We start from the raw sequence: 24976 nt of genomic DNA, 5'->3' as shown, positions 1-24976 counted from the left end.
AAAATGATAAAAATATCCCCGTGGGAATGAGGATTGTGTTTGGAGAAATCCAGGGACGTGCGAATTTACGTTATGGACCTCCGCGACTCGGCGGGATGGAGTAAAGTTGATCTGTCTTGGACTGGAATGCAGATATCAGTGGGAAGTGGCATCGCGACGAAAAATTGTGGGTAAAACCCAAGGTCACGAGCAGAGCTCCGAGTGTCAGAGCGCCAATGGCCGACACGTAATTAAACCCCCTCGACGACCGGTAGACCGGTGACCGCACCCACCTATAACCTCCTCTCCTCTCCGCCCCACCTCGCAGAGCCGCCGCCTGTGACCGACCGGAGAGCCAGACGACAAACCGAGCCCACCGCACCAACACCACCACTCCTCCTCCTCCTCCTCTTGCGCGGCTGCAGCTGCCGGCCATGTCGGTGGAGACGGAGCGGAGCTCCACGGAGTCCTCCGCCGCCTCGGGCCTTGACTTCGAGGACACCGCCCTCACCCTCCGCCTCCCCGGCTCCGACCCCGACCGCAAGCGCGCCTCCACCTCCGACCCCGACTGCCCCTCCCCGACCGCCGCCGCCTCAGACTCTCCCCCTTCCCCCAAGTACGCGCGCGTGCCTGCCTTCTCTCGCTCCTTCCGTCTGAAATTTGGCGCCCATGCTTTTTGAGCTGACATGGTCTCGCTGTGCAGGGCGCAGGTGGTGGGCTGGCCACCGGTGCGGTCGTTCCGGAAGAACGCCCTCGCGGCCGCGGCCTCGTCCAAGACCAAGTTCGTCAAGGTGGCCGTCGACGGCGCGCCCTACCTGCGCAAGGTCGACCTCAAGGCTTACGCGGGCTACACAAGCTCTGCCTCCTACGACCAGCTCCTCGCCACGCTCCAGGACAAGTTCATCTCCCACCTCACCGTCCGTGAGTGCACCGCCGCGACATGCCATGCCTGTGTCTATGTGTTAGCTACGTGTTGCTCTCTCAGTGGGTTCTGACGATTTGACTCTGTATGCAGGCAAGCTTGGGAACGAGGAGATGAAGCTCGTGGACGCGGTGAGCGGGACGGAGTATGTGCCGACGTACGAGGACAAGGACGGCGACTGGATGCTCGTCGGAGACGTCCCCTGGAGGTGAAATTTTTGGGCCTTTTGTGCTATTTACAGTTAAAATCCGCATGCCGCTGAATCTCGTGTTGCTCGTCAGCTATGTCCCTTTGTTTAAGTTCATGTATACACTGCTTAATTAGGGTCATGGGTTGAATCGCTAACTGATCAGGTGCTATAGCATCTCAGGTTCAGAAATCTGGATGGTTTGGTGAGCGTACGCTGTTAGTTTCAGTTTATCTTTGCTTGAGAAACGATTAATTTGGGTTTAATGGGTTGTTGATCTGGTAGTGATATATAAGGAACTCGGACCCGGTGTCTGAACATGAAAATTTATTAAACTGTACCAAGGGATCACGAGATTGCTCCTGGTTTTCACTACTATGTGATGTTCCTTTTGGGTTATCAGTTGGCTATTGTCTGTTTAACTTAGGATCCATGCCAATTGTTCTTAGTTAGCCTGTATATTCTGTATGAGTCGTCGATCCTGCTAGTTAAACAGACATCTCGAATGATGCTCATAAATTAATTTCACATGCGTGAATTCAGCTGTTCAGTTTCTTGGACATGATTAGGGTTGAAACTAGTGGAGGAGCATTGGTATTTGTTTCTGACAGCAAGCCATTTTCCTTACTTTCGAACTCACACAAGACAGAAGTGCTGATTGTGGAAATGGATCTTCTTACCATCCTGTGCCGTTTCATGTGTAATTTGAATTGAATGGCTTAGGGAAACTGGACAATAATTGAGAATTGTGCCTATCAGCTCTAGTTTTGGCCTCATTTTTCTTCCAGACTTTTGTATCTATTAGCCGTGCCTCACTTACAGGAGTGCGCTCTTTAATTCATTTTCCACAGTGTACTCTTATTGTATTAGGAGGGTTCAACAAACTTTCTGTTTGAGAAGAAATTGACAAGTTGAACTTTGCTGCATCTTACCACTATCAGATAACCATGTGCTAAATATAAAAGAATTTGGTTGCTTGCTCTTGTTATTAGATTTCGGGCTTTATTACGATTCTGTAAAAGGTTGGCTCTAATATGGTACTGATCTCCTATTATTGACCTGCAGAATGTTTGTGGAGACCTGCCAGCGCATTCGTCTCATGAAAAGCTCTGAGGTTGTCAATCTAGGTACACATAACTCCTCTGACCTTGTTTTTCAGACTAGTGGAACTTATTGTTTTTGTTGTAGTTCAACTCAATATCACTGGATAAATCTGACTGCTCTCTTCTACCTGCAGCACCAAGATCTGGTCGGTGAGGCACAATCCTTGCTCCTTTTTCTACAGACCACTTCAGAGGAAGAAATGTCTTTGCTCAGTGAGGTTCTTCCGCAAGTTTCCGAGAGAGAAATGTGTACAGTGATCTCTACTTTTTGCCCAGCACGCTATTGAGTTCAGAAAGTGTCGTAGCTTGTAATTCCATTACCAGTCAGTCAGTAGTATCTACATGTAAGATGGAGAGGTTGTGATGCTTCAGAAATACACCTACAATTCATTCTTGAAAAATAAGACCGCAGTCCGTGTTCTCCCGAGCTGCTTGCTACTGGAGCATGCTTTTGTGTAACTTTATGCAAGTGAGGCACCTGGTACAAGAGTCATATAATGCGTCAATTTTTCCTACAAGTTTTGTGCTGTGATTTTGCTATATTATGTAACAGTATGCTTGCTTTTGCTGCTGCGTGCAACTTGTTTCTGAGTAGGTTATGTAACATATAATGAAAGGGGAGGTTGACAGGTGAGTTGGTATTGCAGTTCCTGTAAAAATCTTCCCCTAAAATTTGGTTCTCCAATTAAATGTACAAATGGCATATGCATGTCAATTCTAGCAACATGGTAATTCAAAACAATGTTATTCCAACACACATAATTCAACATTATTTGGAACCACAATATATGAAATATGATTCAAAACTGAAAACCAAATTTGAACACAACTAATGTTCCTAATCATTTGAAGTAAATAAATTATGAAGGAGTTCATTGACCAAGAAGCGACCATAAATGCTCAATAAGATCGTCACGAAGCTGTTCATGCCCCCCCCCCCCCCCCCCCCCCCTGCGGTTTTCAATCAGGCAATGCATTTCAAGAAATTTCTCAAGTCGTCGTTCATCACTCTGTGAACCAACTTTGTTTTTGTGCCCCTCATTTTCATAGAGATATTCTGGTGGCTATTCCCACACATGTGGTCATGATGCACCACACATCCTTTTAGTGTCAGAATCGTGCAGAGCCATGAACAATGGCAAAGCGTGCTTGCAGAACCTCAAATGACCGCTCGACACCTTCCTACATCCTTCTTAACGCCTTGCAAAGTGAATTCTCTTGTTACCTTGAGGATTTGATATTATCTTCACAAAAGTAGACCATGATGGATATATGCCATCAGCAAGAGGATAGCTCATGTTGTATTGATGCCCATTTGTCGGAGTCAATTCCCGCAGATCTCGGGTAGGGCTCTCTGAACTAGTAGTCTTGATGCAATGGTAACAGAGACACGTGATTTACCCAGGTTCAGACTCTCCTAAGAGATAAAATCCCACGTTGTGCTTGTGTTGTATTAATTTGGGATGGAGTACAAAATACAGGTTGATCTACCACGAGATCGTTGTGTGTCGTCTACGAGCCCTACCCCATGGTTTATATATGTACCAAGGGGTCTAGGGTTACAATTAGGTCGGCTACGTAGAAGGTAAACACGTTGTAGACGACCTCTTAATCCTGGAGTATGTGCCAGATCTTCGGGAGCATTCCTTCTACGCGCCTTAGGTCGCCTTGACGTCGGAGTGCATGGCCCGACCCACCTGGCCTAGAAACGACGTGGCAAGTGACCCCTAATCTGGGACACCATTAGTGACCCCTAATCTGGGACACCATTAGTGGCCCCTAAAGCAGTTTTCAAGTTAGAGACACTCCTAGGATCTTCCCGAGATGTTCTGCTTTTTGGGCCGTCGGTCATGAAAACTATGTCGGTGTAAATAAAACTAGGGTGGTGACAGCCTGACATAGCGGGCCTAAAACAAATTGGGCCATACACTTTTCTTGGACAGGAAGGAAGGCTTTAGGAGGCTCTTCAATATCCGGCGGACTTTGGCATGCGTCTATACAGAATGGCTCAAGACATGATACCAGATGGACTCCTGGGATCAAGTCGCGTGGTCCTCCCGGGAGGATGCGTCGACGCGTCCGAGAAGAGAAGACCTCGACCCCGAGAGAAGCATAGCAACCCATGCCCCGGAAGAGGGCTACCGGCGCTAGGTGGCAGGCCGAGGGTGTACAACTGGATCTCACGCGTAGGCTCCGGTAGGATCCGTGTGGACCTAGTCATCCGCAGCGGCCATAGTAAGATTCGCCTGTTGTCTACACTGCTACAATGGCTGTACTTCACTGCCACCTGACGTACACCAAAGAAGGAGGGAGGTGAGTACTCGGGGGGTAACACGCTACCTCGGGAAGTCATCATCATCGCACGTACAAGCGTGCCATGGGCAACCATACCCCCATGGTACATGCTAGACCAGCCTACTCTAATGTTATTCAACCAATTAGAATCTCCAGCCGGTCCTCCCTCGACACTATAAATAGGGGAGACCAAAGCCTCACAACGGGTCGACTTTTCAGCTTGTAACAGACACATTATAGCTCACCACCATTGCAATACAAAACAAGGCAGGAGTAGGGCATTACACAAAGAAGGTGGCCCGAACCTAGGTAGCTCTTTGTGTTCATCTGTAGTTCATCCACCACATTTTCATTCATTACTTAGGATTGCTAGACGTGTTCAGTCCCTGGCCGAACTCTCAAAGGGTTGTTGCTCACAACTCATATGTAGGTTCTTAGAAACTAACATTTGGCACACCAGGTAGGGGACTGAGGCGTCCCTACCAATCCTAATTGACGTCCCTCGCCTCTCCGAGCGCTCCCTCCGGCGGGCGTCCCCATAAGGTGTGAAGCGATGAATCTCCTCGACCGCTTAACCCCAACGAAAAGCACCGTTGATCGGTGTTGTTTTCTCCAAACAACCGCCATGAAAGCTGTCTCACAGACATGCGGGGCACCTCGAGGCCTGATGGATGATCAAGGCACGGGCTGCGAAGCGCGTCACCAACTCCTAGCTGCCCCAGCGAACGGGCGAACAAGGATGTCGATGCCGCGCTTTGCCAAGGAAGATGAGGTTCCGCGCCAGGGGTGCGCTCGCTGTACATGCGGCGGTGATAACCCACAAGTATAGGGGATCACAACAGTTTCCGAGGATAGAGTATTCAACCCAAATTTATTGATTAAACACAAGGGGAGCCAAAGAATATTTGCAAGTATTAGCAGTTGAGTTGTCAATTCAACCACACCTGGAGATTAAGTATCTGCAGCAAAGTGATCAGTAGCACAGTAATATAATAGTTTTGATACCAGTGGTAATAGTAACAGTAGCAGTAACAGTGCTAGCAATGATTTTGTAGCAGGTGTAACAGTAACAACAGTAGTAGTAACTTAGCAAGAACAATATATGGAAAATTCATAGGCATTGGATCGGTGAATTCATTGGATGATATTCATCATATAACACTCATAACCTAGGGCGATACAAAACTAGCTCGAGTTCATAAATATAATGTAGGCATGTATTCCGTATATAGTCATACGTGCTTATGGAAAAGAACTTGCATGACATATTTTGTCCTACCCTCCCGTGGCAGCGGGGTCCATAAGGAAACTAAGGGATATTAAGGCCTCCTTTTATAGAGAACCGGAACAAAGCATTAGCACATAGTGAATACATGAACTCCTCAAACTACGGTCATCACCGGAAAGTATCCCAATTACTGTCACACTGGGGTTTACAGATCATAACACATAATAGGTGAATATGACTTGCAAGATCGGATCTAGAACATAGATATAATGGTGAAAACATGAATGGTTCAGATATGAAATCATGGCACTCGGGCCCTAGTGACAAGCATTAAGCATGGCAAAGTCATAACAACATCAATCTCAGAACATAGTGGATACGGGATCAAGCTGTTGGAAACGTAGCATGCAATTTCAAAAAAATTCCTACGCTCACGCAAGATCTATCTAGGAGATGCATAGCAACGAGAGGGGGAGAGTGTGTCCACGTAACCTCGTAGACCGAAAGCGGAAGCGTTAGCTTAACGCGGCTGATGTAGTCGAACGTCTTCTCGATTCAACCGATCAAGCACCGAACGTACGACACCTCCGAGTTCTGCACATGTTTAGGTCAATGACGTCCCTCGAACTCTTGATCCAGCAAAGTGTCGAGGGAGAGTTCCGTCAGCACGATGGCGTGGTGATGGTGATGGTGAAGTGATCCGCGCAAGGCTTCGACTAAGCACTACGTGAATATGACCAGAGGCGTAAACTGTGGAGGGGGGCGCCGCACACGCTTGGAACAGCTGATTTGTGTTAGAGGCGCCCCCACCCCTCTATATAAAGGAGGGAGAGGGGAGGAGGCCGGCCCTAGGCGCGCCCCAAGTAGGAGGAGTCCTTCTTGGGCTCCTAGTAGGATTCGCCCCCCCCCTTTCCTTTTACCGGAAGGGGAAAGGGGGAAGCAGAGAGAGGAGGAGCAGGAAAGGGGGCGCCGCCCCCTCCCCTTGTCCAATTCGGACTCCTCCCTTGTGGGGGGCGCGCCACCCCTTTGTGGGCTGGTGTGCCTCCATCCTATGGCCCATATGGCCCATATTTCCCCCCCGGGGGGTTCCAGTGGGTACTCTGATATGTACTCGATACATTCTGAAACACTTCCGGTGTCCGAATACTATCGTCCAATATATCAATCTTTACCTCTCGACCATTTTGAGACTTCTCGTCATGTCCGTGATCTCATCCGGGACTCCGAACAACATTCGGTCACCAAATCACATAAATCATAATACAAATCGTCATCGAACGTTAAGCGTGTGGACCCTACGGGTTCGAGAACTATGTAGACATGACCGAGACAACTCTCCGGTCAATAACCAATAGCGGAACCTGGATGCTCATATTGGTTCCTACATATTCTATGAAGATCTTTATCGGTCAGACCGTAATGACAACATACGTCATTCCCTTTGTCATCGGTATGTTACTTGCCCGAGATTCAATCGCCGGAATCTTCATACCTAGTTCAATCTCGTTACCGGCAAGTCTCTTTACTCGTTCCGTAATGCATCATCCCGCAACTAACTCATTAGTCACATTGCTTGCAAGGCTTATCATGATGTGCATTACTGAGAGGGCCCAGAGATACCTCTCCGATACTCGGAGTGACAAATCCTTATCTCGATCTATGCCAACCCAACAAACACCTTCGGAGATACCTGTAGAGCATCTTTATAATGACCCAGTTACGTTGTGACACTTGATAGCACACAAGGTATTCCTCCATATTCGGGAGTTGCATAATCTCATAATCAAAGGGATATGTATAAGTCATGAAGAAAGCAATAGCAATAAAACTTAACGATCATTATGCTAAGCTAACGGATGGGTCTTGTCCATCACATCATTCTCCTAATGATGTGATCCTGTTCATCAAATGACAACACATGTCTATGGTTAGGAAACTCAACCATCTTTGATTAACGAGCTAGTCTAGTAGAGGCTTACTAGGGACACAATGTTTTGTCTATGTATCCACACATGTATCAAGTTTCCGGTTAATACAATTCTAGCATGAATAATAAACATTTATCATGATATAAGGAAATATAAAATAAAAACTTTATTATTGCCTCTAGGGTATATTTCCTTCAGTCTCCCACTTGCACTAGAGTCAATAATCTAGTTCACATCGCCATGTGATTTAACACCAATAGTTCACATCTTTATGTGATTAACACCCATAGTTCACATCGCCATGTGACCAACACCCAAAGGGTTTACTAGAGTCAATAATCTAGTTCACATTGCTATGTGATTAACACCCAAAGAGTACTAAGGTGTGATCATGGTTTGCTTGTGAGAGAAGTTTAGTCAACAGATCTGCTACATTCAGAACTGTATGTATTTTGCAAATTTCTATGTCTACAATGCTCTGCACAGAGCTACTCTAGCTAATTGCTCCCACTTTCAATATGTATCCAGACTGAGACTCAGAGTTATCCAGATCAGTGTCAAAGCTTGCATCGACGCAACCCTTTAAGACGAACTCTTTGTCACCTCCATAACCGAGAAACATTTCCTTAGTCCTCTTTAGGTACCTAAGGATAATTTTGACCGCTGTCCAGTGATCTACTCCTGGATCACTATTGTACCCCCTTGCCAAACTCATGGCAAGGTACACAATAGGTTTGGTATACAGCATGGCATACTTTATAGAACCTATGGCTGAGGCATAGGGAATGACTTTCATTCTCTCTCCATCTTCTACCGTGGTCAGGTTTTGAGTCTTACTCAACTTCATACCTTACAACTCAGGCATGAACTCCTTTCTTTGACTGGTCCATTTTGAACTCCTTCAAAATCTTATCAAGGTATGTACTCATCAAAAGTCTTATCAAGCGAGTTGATAAATCTCCATATATCTTGATGCCCAATATGTAAGCAGCTTCACCGAGGTCTTTCTTTGAAAAACTCCTTTCAAACACTCCTTTATGCTTTCCAAAAAATTCTACATCATTTCCGATCAACAATATGTCATTCACATATACTTATCAGAAAGGCTTTAGTGCTCTCACTCATTTTCTTGTAAATACGCAAGTCTGTATAAAACTATATGCTTTGATCAACTCATCAAAGCATATATTCCAACTCCGAGATGCTTGCACCAGTCCATAGATGGATCGCTGGAGCTCGCACAATTTGTTAGCACCTTTAGGATTGAAAAAACCTTCTAGTTGCATCATATACAACTCTTCTTTAATAAATCCATTAAGGAATGCAGTTTTGACATCCATTTGCCAGATTTCATAAAATGCGGCAATTCCTAACATGATTCGGATAGACTTTAAGCATCGATACGAGTGAGAAAATCTCATCGTAGTCAACACCTTGAACTTGTCGAAAACCTTTTGCGACAATTCGAGCTTTGTAGATAGTAACACTACTATCAGCATCCATCTTCCTCTTGAAGATCCATTTATTCTCAATGGCTCGCCGATCATCGAGCAAGTCAATCAAAGTCCATACTTTGTTCTCATACATGGATCCTATCTCAGATTTCATGGCCTCAAGCCATTTATCGAAATATGGGCTCATCATCGCTTCCTCATAGTTCGTAGGTTCGTCATGGTCTAGTAACACGACTTCCAGAACAGGATTACCGTACCACTCTGGTGTGGAACATGCTCTGGTTGACCTACGAGGTTCGGTAGTAACTTGATCCGAAGTTTCATGATCATTATCATTAGCTTCCTCTCTAGTTGGTGCAGGCATCACGGGAAAGGTTTTCTGTGATGAGCTACTTTCCAATTCGAGGGAAGGTACAATTACCTCATAAAGTTCTACTTTCCTCCCACTCAGTTCTTTTGAGAGAAACTCCTTCTATAGAAAGGATCCATTCTTAGCAACAAAGATCTTGCCTTCGGATCTATGATAGAAGGTGTACCCAACAGTTTATTTTGGGTATCCTATGAAGACGCACTTCTCCGATTTGTGTTCGAGCTTATCAGGCTGAAGCTTTTTCACATAAGCATCGCAACCCCAAACTTTAAGAAACGACATCTTAGGTTTCTTGCCAAACCATAGTTCATACGGTGTCGTCTCAACGGATTTAGATGGCGCCCTATTTAACGTGAATGCGGCTGTTTCTAATGCATAACCCCAAAACGATAGTGGTAAATCGGTAAGAGACATCATAGATTGCACCATATCTAATAAAGTACGGTACGACGTTCGGACACACCATTATGCTGTGGTGTTCCAGGTGGCATGAGTTGTGAAACTATTCCACATTATTTTAAATGAAGGCCAAACTCGTAACTCAAATATTTGCCTCCGTGATCAGATCATAGAAACTTTATTTTCTTGTTACGATGATTCTCCACTTCACTATGAAATTCTTTGAACTTTTCAAATGTTTCAGACTTGTGTTTCATCATGTAGATATACCCATATCTGCTCACATCATCTGTGAAGGTCAGAAAATAACAATACCCGCCGCGAGCCTTAACACTCATCAGACCGCATACATCGGTATGTATTATTTCCAATAACTCGGTGGATCGCTCCATTGTTCCGGAGAACGAAGTTTTAGTCATCTTGCCCATGAGGCATGGTTCGCAAGTATCAAATGATTCATAATCAAGTGATTCCAAAAATCCATCCGTATGGAGTTTCTTCATGCGCTTTACACCAATATGACCTAAACGGCAGTGCCACAAATATGTTGCACTATCATTATCAACTTTGCATCTTTTGGCATCAATATTATGAAAATGTGTATCACTATGACCGAGATTCAATAAACCATTTACATTGGGTGTATGACCATAGAAGGTTTTATTCATGTAAACAGAACAACAATTATTCACTGACTTAAATAAATAACTGTATCGCAATAAACATGATCCAGTCATATTCATGCTCAATGCAAACACCAAATAACATTTATTTTGGTCCAACACTAATCTCGAAGGTAGAGGGAGTGTGCGATGGTGATCTTATCAACCTTGGAATCACTTTCAACACACATCGTCACCTTCCCTTAACTAGTCTCTGTTCATTTTGCAATTCCTGTTTCGAGTTACTAATCTTAGCAAGTGAACCGGTATCAAATACCCTGGGGTTACTATGAACACTAGTAAAGTACACATCAATAACATGTATATCAAATATACCTTTGTTCACTTTGCCATCCTTCTTATCCACCAAGTATTTGGGGTAGTTCCGCTTCCAGTGACCATTCTCTTTGCAGTAGGAGCACTCAGTTTCAGGCTTAGTTCTAGCTTTGGGTTTCTTCACGGGAGTGGAAACTTGCTTGCCATTCTTTCTTGAAGTTCCCTTTATTTTCCTTTGCCCCTTTTCTTGAAACTAGTGGTCTTGTTAACCATCAACACTTGATGCTCTTTCTTGATTTCTACCTTCGCCAATTTTAGCATCGCGAAGAGCTCGGGAATCGTTTTTGTCATCCCTTGCATATTATAATTCATCACAAAGTTCCAGTAACTTGGTGATACTGACTAGAAAACTCTGTCAATCACTATCTTATCTGGAAGATTAACTCCCGCTTGATTCAAGCGATTGTAGTACTCAGACATTTTGAGCACATGCTCACTGGTTGAGCTATTCTCCTCCATCTTGTAGGCAAAGTACTTGTCAGAGGTCTCATACCTCTCGATTCGGGCATGAGTCTGAAATACCAATTTCATCTTTGGAACATCTTATATGCTCCATGGCGTTCAAAATGTTTTTGAAGTCCCGTTTCTAAGCCGTAAAGCATGACACACTAAACTATCACGTAGTCATCATACCGAGCTTGCCAAACGTTCATAACGTCTGCATCTGCTCCTGCAATAGGTCCGTTACCTAGCGGTGCATCAAGGACATAATTCTTCTGTGCAGCAATGAGGATAATCCTCAGATCACGGACCCAGTCCGCATCATTGCTACTATCATCTTTCAACTTATTTTTCTCTAGGAACATATCAAAAATAAACGGGGAGCTACATCGCAAGCTATTGATCTACAACATAGATATGCAAATACTATCAGGACCAAGTTCATGATAAATTAAGTTCAATTAATCATATTACTTAAGAACTCCCACTTAGATAGACATCCCTCGAGTCATCTAAATGATCATGTGATCCATATCGACTAAACCATGTCCGATCATCACATGAGATGGAGTAGTTTTCAATGGTGAATATCTCTATGTTGATCATATCTACTATATGATTCACGTTCGAACTTTCGGTCTCCAGTGTTCCAAGGCCATGTTTGTACATGCTAGGCTCGTCAAGTTTAACCTGAGTATTCCGCGCGTGCAAAACTGTCTTGCACCCATTGTATGTGAACGTAGAGCTTATCACACCCGATCATCATGTGGTGTCTGGGCATGACGAACTGTCGCAATGGTGCATACTCAGGGAGTACACTTATACCTTGAAATTTTAGTGAGGGGTCATCTTATAATGCTACCGCCGTACTAAGCAAAATAAGATGCATAAAGATAAACATCACATGCAATCAAAATATGTGAAATGATATGGCCATCATCATCTTGTGCCTTTGATCTCCATCTCCAAAGCACCGTCATGATTTCCATCATCACCGGCTTGACACCTTGATCTCCATCGTAGCGTCGTTGTCGTCTTGCCAACTATTGCTTCTACAACTATCGCTAACGCATAGTGATAAAGTAAAGCAATTACATGGCGATTACATTTCATACAATAAAGCGACAACCATAAGGCTCCTGCCAGTTGCCGATAACTTTTACAAAACATGATCATCTCATACAACAACGTATATCACATCATGTCTTGACCATATCACATCACAACATGCCCTGCAAAAACAAGTTAGACGTCCTCTACTTTGTTGTTGCAAGTTTTACGTGGCTGCTACGGGCTTCTAGTAAGAACCGTTCTTACCTATGCATCAAAACCACAACGATGTTTCATCAAGTTTGTTGTTTTAACCTTTAACAAGGACCGGCCGTAGTCAAATTCGATTCAACTAAAGTTGGAGAAACAGACACCCGCCAGCCACCTTTATGCAAAACAAGTTGCATGTCTGTCAGTGGAACCGGTCTCATGAACGTGGTCATGTAAGGTTGGTCCGGGCCGCTTCATCCAACAATACCGCCGAATCAAAATAAGACGTTGGTGGTAAGCAATATGACTATCACCGCCCACAACCCTTTGTGTTCTACTCGTGCATATCATCTACGCATAGACCTGGCTCGCATGCCACTGTTGGGAACGCAACATGCAATTTCAATTATTTTCCTACGCTCACTCAAGATCTATCTAGGAGATGCATAGCAACGAGAGGGGGAGAGTGTGTCCATGTACCCTCGTAGACCGAAAGCGGAAGCGTTAGCTTAACGCAGTTGATGTAGTCGAATGTCTTCTCGATTCAAACGATCAAGCACCGAACGTACGGCACCTCCGAGTTCTGCACACGTTCAACTCGATGACGTCCCTCGAACACTTGATCCAGCAAAGTGTCGAGGGAGAGTTCCGTCAGCACGACGGCGTGGTGACGGTGATGGTGAAGTGATCCGTGCAGGGCTTCGACTAAGCACTACGTGAATATGACCGGAGGCGTAAACTGTGGAGGGGGGCGCCGCACACGGCTTGGAACAATTGATGTGTGTTAGAGGTGCCCCACCCCGTATATAAAGGAGGGAGAGGGGAGGAGGATGGCCCTAGGCGCGCCCCAAGTAGGAGGAGTCCCCCCTTTCCTTTTACCGGAAGGGGAAAGGGGGAAGGAGAGAGAGGAGGAGAAGGAAAGGGGGGCGCAGCCCCCTCCCCTTGTCCAATTCGGATTCCTCCCTTGTGGGGGGCGCGCCACCCCTTTGTGGGCTGGTGTGCCTCCGTCCTATGGCCCATATGGCCCATATTTTCCCCCGGGGGGTTCCGGTAACCCCTTGGTACTCCAATATGTACTCGATACATTCCGAAACACTTCCGGTGTCCGAATACTATCGTCCAATATATCAATCTTTACCTCTCGACCATTTCGAGACTCCTCATCATGTCCGTGATCTCATCCGGGACTCCGAACAATATTCGGTCACCAAATCACATAACTCATAATACAAATCGTCATCGAACATTAAGCGTGCGGACCCTACGGGTTCGAGAACTATGTAGACATGACCGAGACACCTCTCTAGTCAATAACCAATAGCGGAACCTGGATGCTCATATTGGTTCCTACGTATTCTATGAAGATCTTTATCGGTCAAACCGTAATGACAACATACGTCATTCCCTTTGTCATCGGTATGTTACTTGCTCGAGATTCGATCGTCGGTATCTTCATACCTAGTTCAATCTCATTACTGGCAAGTCTCTTTACTCGTTCCGTAATGCATCATCCCGCAACTAACACATTAGTCACATTGCTTGCAAGGCTTATCATGATGTGCATTACCGAGAGGGCCCAGAGATACGTCTCTGATACTCGAAGTGACAAATCCTAATCTCGATCTATGCCAACCCAACAAACACCTTCGGAGATACCTGTAGAGCATCTTTATAATGACCCAGTTACTTGTGATGTTTGATAGCACACAAGGTATTGCTCTAGTATTCGGGAGTTGCATAATCTCATAGTCAAAGGAATATGTATAAGTCATGAAGAAAGCAATAGAAATAAAACTTAACGATCATTATGCTAAGCTAATGGATGGGTCTTGTCCATCACATCATTCTCCTAATGATGTGATCCCATTCATCAAATGATAACACATGTCTATGGTTAGGAAACTCAACCATCTTTGATTAACGAGCTAGTCTAGTAGAGGCTTACTAGGGACACAATGTTTTGTCTATGTATCCACACATGTATCAAGTTTCCAGTTAATACAATCCTAGCATGAATAATAAACATTTATCATGATATAAGAAAATATAAAATAACAACTTTATTATTGCCTCTAGGGCATATTTCCTTCACAAGCCCTAACAAAACTAACTCGATTACATGATGAATCTAATCCAACTCCTCACCGACCAGCGGGCCTACGAAGGAATTACTCACTCCCGGTGGGGAGCATCATGGAATTTGCGATGAATGAGGGTTGGTGATGACGAAGACCGAAGATTCCCCTCTCTGGGGCCCCAAACGGGCTGCCGATCTGTCCTCCCGATGAAGAACAGGAGGTGGCGGCGGCTCCGTATCGTAAAACGTGATGAAACTTCCTCTCTTTTTTTTCTCTGAAAATATGATTTTATAGTGCTGGAATTAGGGTTTGCGAGGCCACGAGTTTGGCACAACCCACTAGGACGCGCCAAAGGGAGGGGGCGCCCTGGTGTATCATGCCCAGCCAGGGCACCCCCTGCGGCGGTTCTTGGTCCTAGTATTTTTTACTTATTCTGAAATAAATCTCCAAAAAGTTCCGTTCCAATCTGAGAACTTTTATTTCCGCACAAAAACAACACCTTGGTAGTTCTGCTGAAAACATCGTCAGTCCGGGTTAGTTTCATTCAAATCGTGCAAATTAGAGTCCAAAACAAGAGCAAACGCGTTAGGAAAAGTAGATACGACGGAGACGTATCAACTCCCCCAAGCTTAAACCTTTGCTTGTCCTCAAGCAATTCATTTGATAAACTAAAAGTGAAAAAGCAAACTTTTACGAACTCTTTTGTTCTTGTTTACGTAAATAAGCTTAAGTAGCACACAGGTTTTCAGCAAAGATCGTGACTAACCATGTCGATGATAACTCTTAGGAATTATATTAACTCATATCAATGGCATAATCTACTACTCCCTCCGTCCCATAATATAAGAGCGTTTTTGACACTAGTGTAGTGTCAAAAACGCTCTTATATTATGGGACAGAGGGAGTAGAGAGCAATAATAAGATATATCAAATGCCAACACTTTGTCAAAACAATCATGATATAATATGACAACGGTGGTATCTCGCTAGCCCTTTCTGAGACCGCAAAATATAAATGTGGAGCAACTCCAAAGTTCAAGCATCGACTAAACATTGTAATTCATGGTAGAAAAGATCCAGTCATGATGCATTCAACATTAACTATACACAATGCATGAGGATGACAATAGTGCTCTCAGATCTGGCGCTTGTTTGAGAAGGTTATGACTCAACATAAAATTAAATAGATAGTCCCTTCGCAGAGGGAAGCAGGGATTTGCAGAGGTTCTAGAGCTCAAAGCTTAAAACAGAGATAAATATAATTTTGGGAGGCACACCCTTCCTGTCAATGTTACGACCAAGAGTTATCAATATCTTCCATGATAAACACATTAGTGGCGGTTCCCAAGCGATAAAAGTAAAGGTTTACTCCCCCTCCACCAACAAACACACTCCACGGCTAGCCGAATCCACGGGTACCGTCCATACCAACATCAGTTCTGGGGGAGTTTTGTTTAATTATTTGCAATTTTTGAATTTGGGACTGGGCATCCCTATTACCACCCTCTCGTGCAAGGACGAGTGAATAAACACTCATCATGAGAATAACCCGCTTAGCATGGAAGATACCGACCGCCCCCTGTCGCTCCATGAGCGGTCCAGGCATACAAAACAGATGTTCATTTGAAATTTTAGAGGTAGCACATGCAAATTTCCTTGGAAGGGCAGGGTAATACCGCATATAGGTAGATATGGTGGAATCATCAGGAATAACTTTGGGTTTTAGGATTTGATGCACAAGCAGTATTCCCGCTTAGTACAGGCGAAGGCTAGCAAATAGGCTGAGAAGCGGCCAGCTAGAGAGCGAAAACGGTCATGAACATGCGTTATGCATAATTAACATTGAATACTAGCATGAGTAGGATATGAACACCATGAACATATATATCGTAGAGGCTATGTTGGTTTTGATTCAACTACATGCATGAACATGTGCCAAGTCAAGCCACTTGAAACATTCAGAGGGGGATACCAAATCAACATACTACATCACAATCATTTTAATGCATGTTGACATCCAAGATAAATCATTATCCACTCCTGGCTACTTAAGCATGGCATGAGAAACTATGATCCCTAATTGTCATTGCAAAAATGTTTGATCATAATATGTTGAATCATGGATACTAGGTTAAACATATTTACAAAAACAGAACAAGTTGAGTTCATACCTGTTTCTCTCTGCCATAGTCAATTCATCAAATATCGTCATTATTGCCTTTCACTTGCATGACCGAGTGATATGAAAATAATAATAGTGCAAGAGTGCCGTGGACTAAGCTGGAATCTGCAAACATTTTATTCCAAAGGAGTAGACAAGGTAATTTGGGCCCTTTGTTAGATCAACAATAATACATATGAGAGCCACTCAACATTTTCATCGTGGTCTTCTTCTTGGTACGACTCAATAAGAAGAAAAGAATTTCAGAGAAACACACTGAAATATTTTTGGAGTTTTTAGTTTTTCTTAAAGAAAGCAAATTAAAGAAGGGAAACAAAAATGAGAAAAATATTTACACGAGAAAGCTCCCAATAGGCAAAAGAAGAACATGGAAATCTTTTTGGTTTTTATTTTAACACTACAACTAATTTAAGCTAGAAAGAAAAACCGAAAAGAAGCGAGAAATATTTTTGAGTTTTCTCAAAGTTTTTCAAACACACAAGAAGAAAGCGAGAAAATATATCTAGCATGGATAATACAATGAAAAAGTGTGGACACCGACAACTGGAGTGAAATGTGTGAACATGAATGTAATGTCGGTTGAAATACGTACTCGCCCAAGCTTAGGCTTTTGGCCTAGCTTGGTAATCACCAACCATAGTAGCCATCCGGTCCCATGTCGAAGTGCTGTGGCGGCGGCACCTGAGCATTCCACTCCTGAGGCTCGTCCTCTGCCGCTGCCTGGGCGTTTCGGCAGGCAATAATGTCCGCTGGCATGACCCTATATCTGCCACTGGTAATAGAATCAAACAAAGCAGGTGCAGGCAATGGAATAGCATCACGGGAATCCACACTGAAACCAAGGTTGTAATGAATATTATGAAGAGAGTTAGCATCATCAGTAAACCGGTGAGCTACCATCGCCTGGTGATCTAGATAAACCCGGGGCAAAGGATAATCATGTTGGCGTATCTGAATGTTAAAGTGACTCGCTATGCGAGTAGCATAAATACCACCATGAATTTTGCCCTTAGTCCTGTTAAGGTGCAGACGACGTGCAATAATAGCTGCTAGGCTAAATGTGTGATCATTGTGTAGTGCACAGTGTAAAATGGCGAAGTCGGGCGCACTAAGTGCACCAACCTTTTCTCTAGAAGTTAAACACTTCGCGATGAATAAAGCAAAGTAATGCACAGAAGGAAACTGCAAACTAGTGGCAGTGACATTCGACACGCCTCTCTCATCCCCCACTATTAGAGAGCTATAAAAGTCCTCAAACTCTGCAGGTCTAGGCTCTCTTAATTCCCCATCAGAAGGGATCAAACATATATCACGAAAGTTAGTGAGCGGTACCTAATGGGGTTTAGCATACAAATTAAACCGCACCTAAGGAGGATTATTGCTACTAAGAAAATGAATTTTTTGCATAAAGGAATTTATAAGGAGATGGTGTTGATCACACTCAGTTGCGAGGAAGTCGGCCATCCTAGCATTTGCAATGAATTGGGTGAACTCTTGATGGAACCCGGCCCCTCCATGAAGGCATTATGCGGCCATTCGCACGGCCGCATGGTACCTCTTGAGCACTGCGTTGGTTTTCCCTTGAAGAGGAAAGGGTGATGCAGCAAAGTAGCGTAAGTATTTCCCTCAGTTTTTGAGAACCAAGGTATCAATCCAGTAGGAGGCCACACACAAGTCCCTCGCACCTACACAAACAAATAAATCCTCGCAACCAACGCAATAAAGGGCTGTCAATCCCTTCACGGTCACTTACGAGAGTGAGATCTGATAGATATGATAAGATAATATTTTTGGTATTTTTATGATAAAGATGCAAAGTAAAGAAAGCAAAATAGAAACGACGCTAGAAATAACTTGTTGACGGGAGATTAATATGATGGAAAATAGACCCGGGCCATAGGTTTCACTAGTGGCTTCTCTCACGAGAATAAGTATTACGGTGGGTGAACAAATTACTGTTGAGCAATTGACAGAATTGAGCATAGTTATGGGAATATCTAGGTATGATCATGTATATAGGCATCACGTCCGAGACAAGTAGACCGACTCCTGCCTGCATCTACTACTATTACTCCACACATCGACCGCTATCCAGCATGCATCTAGAGTATTAAGTTCATAAGAACAGAGTAACGCTTTAAGCAAGATGACATGATGTAGAGGGATAAACTCATGCAATATGATATAAACCCCATCTTGTTATCCTCGATGGCAACAATACAATACATGCCTTGCTGCCCCTACTGTCACTGGGAAAGGACACCGCAAGATTGAACCCAAAGCTAAGCACTTCTCCCATTGCAAGAACGGTCAATCTATTAGGCCAAACCAAACTGATAATTCGAAGAGACTTGCAAAGATAACCAATCATACATAAAAGAATTCAGAGAAGATTCAAATATTGTTCATAGATAAACTTGATCATAAACCCACAATTCATCGGTCTCAACAAACACACCGCAAAAGAAGATTACATCGAATAGATCTCCACAAGAGAGGGGGAGAACATTGTATTGAGATCTAAAAAGAGAGAAGAAGACATCTAGCTAATAACTATTGACCCGAAGGTCTGAGGTAAACTACTCACACATCATGGGAGAGGCTATGGTGTTGATGTAGAAGCCCTCCGTGATCGATGCCCCCTCCGGCGGAGCTCCAGAAAAGGCCCCAAGATGGGATCCCACGGGTACAGAAGGTTGCGGCGGTGGAATTAGGTTTTTGGCTCCGTATCTGGTAGTTTGGGGGTACGTAGGTATATATAGGAGGAAGAAGTACGTCGGTGGAGCAACATGGGGCCCACGAGGGTGGAGGGCGCGCCCCCCTACCTCGTGCCCTCCTGGTTGATGTCTTGACGTAGGGTCCAAGTCCTCTGGATCATGTTCGTTCCGAAAATCACGTTCCCGAAGGTTTCATTCCGTTTGGACTCCGTTTGATATTCTTTTTCTGCGAAACTCTGAAATAGGCAAAAAACAACAATTCTGGGCTGGGCCTCCGGTTAATAGGTTAGTCCCAAAAATAATATAAAAGTGTATAATAAAGCCCATTAATGTCCAAAACAGAATATAATATAGCATGGAACAATTAAAAATTATAGATACGTTGCAGACGTATGAAGCATCCCCAAGCTTAATTCCTGCTCGTCCTCGAGTGGGTAAATGATAAAAACAGAATTTTTGATGTGGAATGCTAGTTGGCATAATTTCAATGTAATTCTCTTAATTGTGGTATGAATATTCAGATCCGAAAGATTCAAGACAAGAGTTTAATATTGACATAAAAATAATAATACTTCAAGCATAGTAACTAAGCAATTATGTCTTCTCAAAATAACATGGCCAAAGAAAGTCATCCCTACAAAATCATATAGTCTGGCTATGCTCTATCTTCACCACACAAAGTATTTAAATCATGCACAACCCCGATGACAAGACAAGCAATTGTTTCATACTTTTGATGTTCTCAAACTTTTTCAACTTTCACGCAATACATGAGCGTGAGCCACGGACATAGCACTATATGTGGAATAGAATGGTGGTTGTGGAGAAGACAAAAAAGGAGAAGATAGTCTCACATCAACTAGGCGTATCAACGAGCTATGGAGATGCCCATTAATAGATATCAATGTGAGTGAGTAGGGATTGCCATGCAACGGATGCACTAGAGCTATAAGTCTATGAAAGCTCAACAAAAGAAACTAAGTGGGTGTGCATCCAACTCGCTTGCTCACGAAGACCTAGGGCATTTTGAGGAAGCCCATCATTGGAATATACAAGCCAAGTTCTATAATGAAAAGTTTCCCACTAGTATATGAAATTGATATCATAAGAGACTCTCTATCATGAAGATCATGGTGCTACTTGGAAGCACAAGTGTGGTAAAAGGATAGTTATATTGTCCCTTCTCTCTTTTTCTCTCTTTTTTTATTTGGGCCTTTTTTTATGGCCTCCTTTTTTTTCGTCCGGAGTCTCATCCCGACTTGTGGGGGAATCATAGTCTCCATCATCCTTTCCTCACTTGGGACAATGCTCTAAAAATGATGATCATCACACTTTTATTTACTTACAACTCAACAATTACAACTCAATACTTAGAACAAAATATGACTCTATGTGAATGCCTCCGGCGGTATACCGAGATATGCAATGAATCAAGAGTGACATGTATGAAAGCATTATGAACGGTGGCTTTGCCACAAATACAATGTCAACTACATGATCATGCAAGGCAATATGACAATGATGGAGCATGTCATAATAAACGAAATGGTGGTAAGTTGCATGGCAATATATCTCGGAATGGTATATGGTGGGTGTATGATACCGGCGAAAGGTGCACGGTATTAGAGAGGCTAGCAATGATGGAAGGAAGAAAAGTGTGTATAATCTATGGACTCAACATTAGTCATAAAGAACTCATATACTTATTGCAAAAATCTACAAGTTATCAAAGCAAAGTATTACGCGCATGCTCCTAGGGGGATAGATTGGTAGGAAAAGACCATCGCTCGTCCCCGACCGCCACTCATAAGGAAGACAATCAATAAATAAATCATGCTCCGACTTCATCACATAACGATTCACCATACGTGCATGCTACGGGAATCACAAACTTTAACACAAGTATTTCTCAAATTCAAAACTACTCAACTAGCATGACTGTAATATCACCATCTCCATATCTCAAAACAATTATCAAGCATCAAACTTCTCATAGTATTCAACACACTCATAAGATTTTTTTTACTAATCTTGAATGTCTATCATTGTTAAAGCAAACTACCATGCTGTTTTGTAGGACTCTCAAAATAATCTAAGTGAAGCATGAGAGAACAATAGTTTCTATAAAACAAATCCACCACCGTGCTCTAAAAGATATAAGTGAAGTACTAGAGCAAAAACTATATAACTCAAAATATATAAGTGAAGCACATAGAGTATTCTAACAATTTCCGAACCGAGTGTGTCTCTCTCAAAAGGTGTGTAAAGCAAGGATGATTGTGGTAAACTAAAAAGAAAATACTCAAATAATACAAGACGCTCCAAGCAAAACACATATCATGTGGTGAATAAAAATATAGCTCCAAGTAAAGTTACCGATGGAAGTGGACGAAAGAGGGGATGCCTTCCGGGGCATCCCCAAGCTTTGGATTTTAGGTGTCCTTAGATTATATTGGGGTGCCATGGGAATCCCCAAGCTTAGGCTCTTGCCACTCCTTGTTCCATAATCCATCGAATCTTTCACCCAAAACTTGAAAACTTCACAACACAAAACTTAACAGAAAATCTCGTGAGCTCCGTTAGCGAAAGAAAACAAAACACCACTTCAAGGTACTGTAATGAACTCATTCTTTATTTAACTTAGTGTTAAACCTACTGTATTCCAACTTCTCTATGGTTTATAAACTATTTTACTAGCCATAGATTCACCAAAATAAGCAAACGACACACGAAAAACAGAATCTGTCAAAAACAGAACAGTCTGTAGTAATATGTAACTAAAGCAAACTTCTGGAACTCCAAAAATTCAGCCAAAATAGGAAGATCTAGAAAATTTGTTTATTGATCAGCAGCAATTGGAATCAATATTTTATCACGTTCTGGTGATTTTTAACAATTATTTTCGTGAACAAAAAGTTTCTGGAATTTTCAGCAAGATCAAATAACTATCATCCAAGAAGATCCTATAGGTTTAACTTGGCACAAACACTAATTAAAACATAAAACACATCTAAACAGAGTCTAGATCAAAGATTTATTACTAAACAGAACCGAAAAGAAAAAACTAAAAATAAAATTGGGTTGCCTCCCAACAAGTGCTATCGTTTAACGCCCCTAGCTAGGCATAAAAGCAAGGATAGATCTAGGTATTGCCATCTTTGGTAGGCAATCCATAAGTGGCTCTCATAATAGATTCATAAGGTAATTTTATTTTCTTTCTAGGGAAGTGTTCCATGCCTTTCCTTAACGGGAATTGGAATCTAATATTCCCTTCCTTCATATCAATAATTGCACCAATCGTTCCAAGGAAAGGTCTAACAAGAATAATAGGACATGAAGGATTGCAATCTATATCAAGAAAAATAAAATCTACGGGCACATAATTCCTATTTGCAATAATAAGAACATCATTAATTCTTCCCATAGGTTTCTTAATGGTGGAATCCACAAGGTGCAAGTTTAAAGAGCAATCATCAAAATCACGGAAACCTAGCAAATCGCACAAAGTCTTTGGAATCGTGGAAACACTAGCACCCAAATCACACAAAGAATAGCATTCATGATCTTTAATTTTAATTTTAATAGTAGGTTTCCACTTATCATAAAGTTTTCTAGGGATAGAAACTTCCAACTCAAGTTTTTCTTCATAAGATTGCATCAAAGCATCAATGATATGTTTAGTAAAAGCTTTATTTTGACTATAAGCATGAGGAGAATTTAGCACGGATTGCAACAAGGAAATACAATCTATCAAAGAGCAATTATCATAATTAAATTCCTTGAAATCCAAAATAGTGGGTTCATTAATATCTAGAGTTTTGATCTCTTCAATCCCACTTTTACCAATTTTTGCATCAAGATCTAAAAACTCCGAATTTTTGGAACGCCTTCTAGGTAAAGGTGGATCATATTCAGTCCCATCATTATCAAGATTCATATTGCAAAACAAATATTTAATAGGGGACACATCAATAACTTTTAGATCTTCATCTTTATTCTCATAGAAACTAGAAGAACACGCTTTCACAAAGCAATCTTTCTTAGCACGCATCCTAGCGGTTCTTTCTTTGCACTCATCAATGGAAATTCTCATGGCTTTGAGAGACTCATTGATATCATGCTTAGGTGGAATAGATATAAGTTTTAAAGAATCAACATCAAGAGAAATTCTATCAACGTTCCTAGCCAATTCATCAACTTTAAGCAATTTTTCTTCAAGCAAAGCATTGAAATTCTTCTGCGAATTCATAAATTCCTTAACACTAGTCTCAAATTCAGAAGGCATCTTATTAAAGTTCCCATAAGAATTGTTGTAGGAATTACCATAATTATTAGAGGAATTACTAGGATAAGGCCTAGGATTAAAGTTTCCTCTATACGCGTTGTTACCAAAATTATTCCTACCAACAAAATTCACATCCATAGATTCATTATTATTCTCAATCAAAGTAGACAAAGGAATATCATTAGGATCAGAAGAAACACTCTTAGTAGCAAATAATTTCAAAAGTTCATCCATCTTTCCACTCAAAACATTAATTTCTTCTATCGCATGCACCTTTTTACTAGTAGATCTTTCAGTGTGCCATTGAGAATAATTAACCATAATATTGTCTAGGAGTTTAGTAGCTTCTCCTAAAGTGATTTCCATAAAAGTGCCTCCCGCGGCCGAATCTAAAAGATTTCTAGAAGCAAAATTCAATCTGACATAAAAAATTTGTATGATCATCCATAAATTCAAACCATGTGTAGGACAATTACGTATCATTAATTTCATCCTCTCCCAAGCTTGTGCAACATGTTCATGATCAAGTTGCTTAAAATTCATAATATCGTTTCTAAGAGAGATGATCTTAGCGGGAGGAAAATATTTAGAGATAAAAGCATCTTTGCACTTATTCCAAGAATCAATACTATTTTTAGGCAAAGATGAAAACCAAGCTTTAGCACGATCTCTAAGAGAAAAGGGAAATAGTTCCAGTTTAACAATATGATTATCCACATCTTTCTTCTTTTGCATATCACACAAATCAACGAAGCTATTTAGATGGGTAGCTGCATCTTCACTAGGAAGGCCGGCGAATTGATCTTTCATGACAAGATTCAACAAAGCAGCATTGATTTCACAAGATTCAGTATCGGTAAGAGGAGCAATCGGAGTGCTAAGAAAATCATTATTGTTGGTATTGGTAAAGTCACACAATTTAGTATTATCTTGAGCTATCGTGACAAGCAAGCAATCCAACACACGAGCAAACAAGAAGCAAGCGAAAAAGAGGTGAACGAAAAAGAGAGCGCGAATAAAACGGCAAGGGTGAAGTGGGGGAGAGGAAAACGAGAGGCAAATAGCAAATAATGTAATGCGGGAGATAAGGGTTTGTGATGGGTACTTGGTATGTTGACTTTTGCGTAGACTCCCCGGCAACGACGCCAGA

At 42.4% G+C, this 24976-nt stretch overlaps 1 protein-coding gene across 1 annotated transcript; it reads left to right on the top strand.

Moving 5' to 3' along the window:
• The first annotated feature begins 246 nt into the window (after positions 1–246).
• LOC123180692 (auxin-responsive protein IAA15) lies at positions 247–2709 on the top strand. Its single transcript, XM_044592805.1, has 5 exons — positions 247–595; positions 683–900; positions 995–1109; positions 2154–2215; positions 2326–2709. Exons 1-5 carry the CDS (start codon positions 414–416, stop codon positions 2343–2345), a joined length of 597 nt encoding a protein of 198 aa, XP_044448740.1. The 5' UTR covers positions 247–413; the 3' UTR covers positions 2346–2709.
• Positions 2710–24976: the final 22267 nt, after the last annotated feature.

Source organism: Triticum aestivum, chromosome 1D (genome assembly GCF_018294505.1).
Source record: "Triticum aestivum cultivar Chinese Spring chromosome 1D, IWGSC CS RefSeq v2.1, whole genome shotgun sequence".
Classification (NCBI taxonomy): Eukaryota; Viridiplantae; Streptophyta; class Magnoliopsida; order Poales; family Poaceae; genus Triticum; species Triticum aestivum.
Note: the sequence above shows the minus strand (reverse complement) of the source record. Positions and strands in the feature narration are given on the sequence as shown.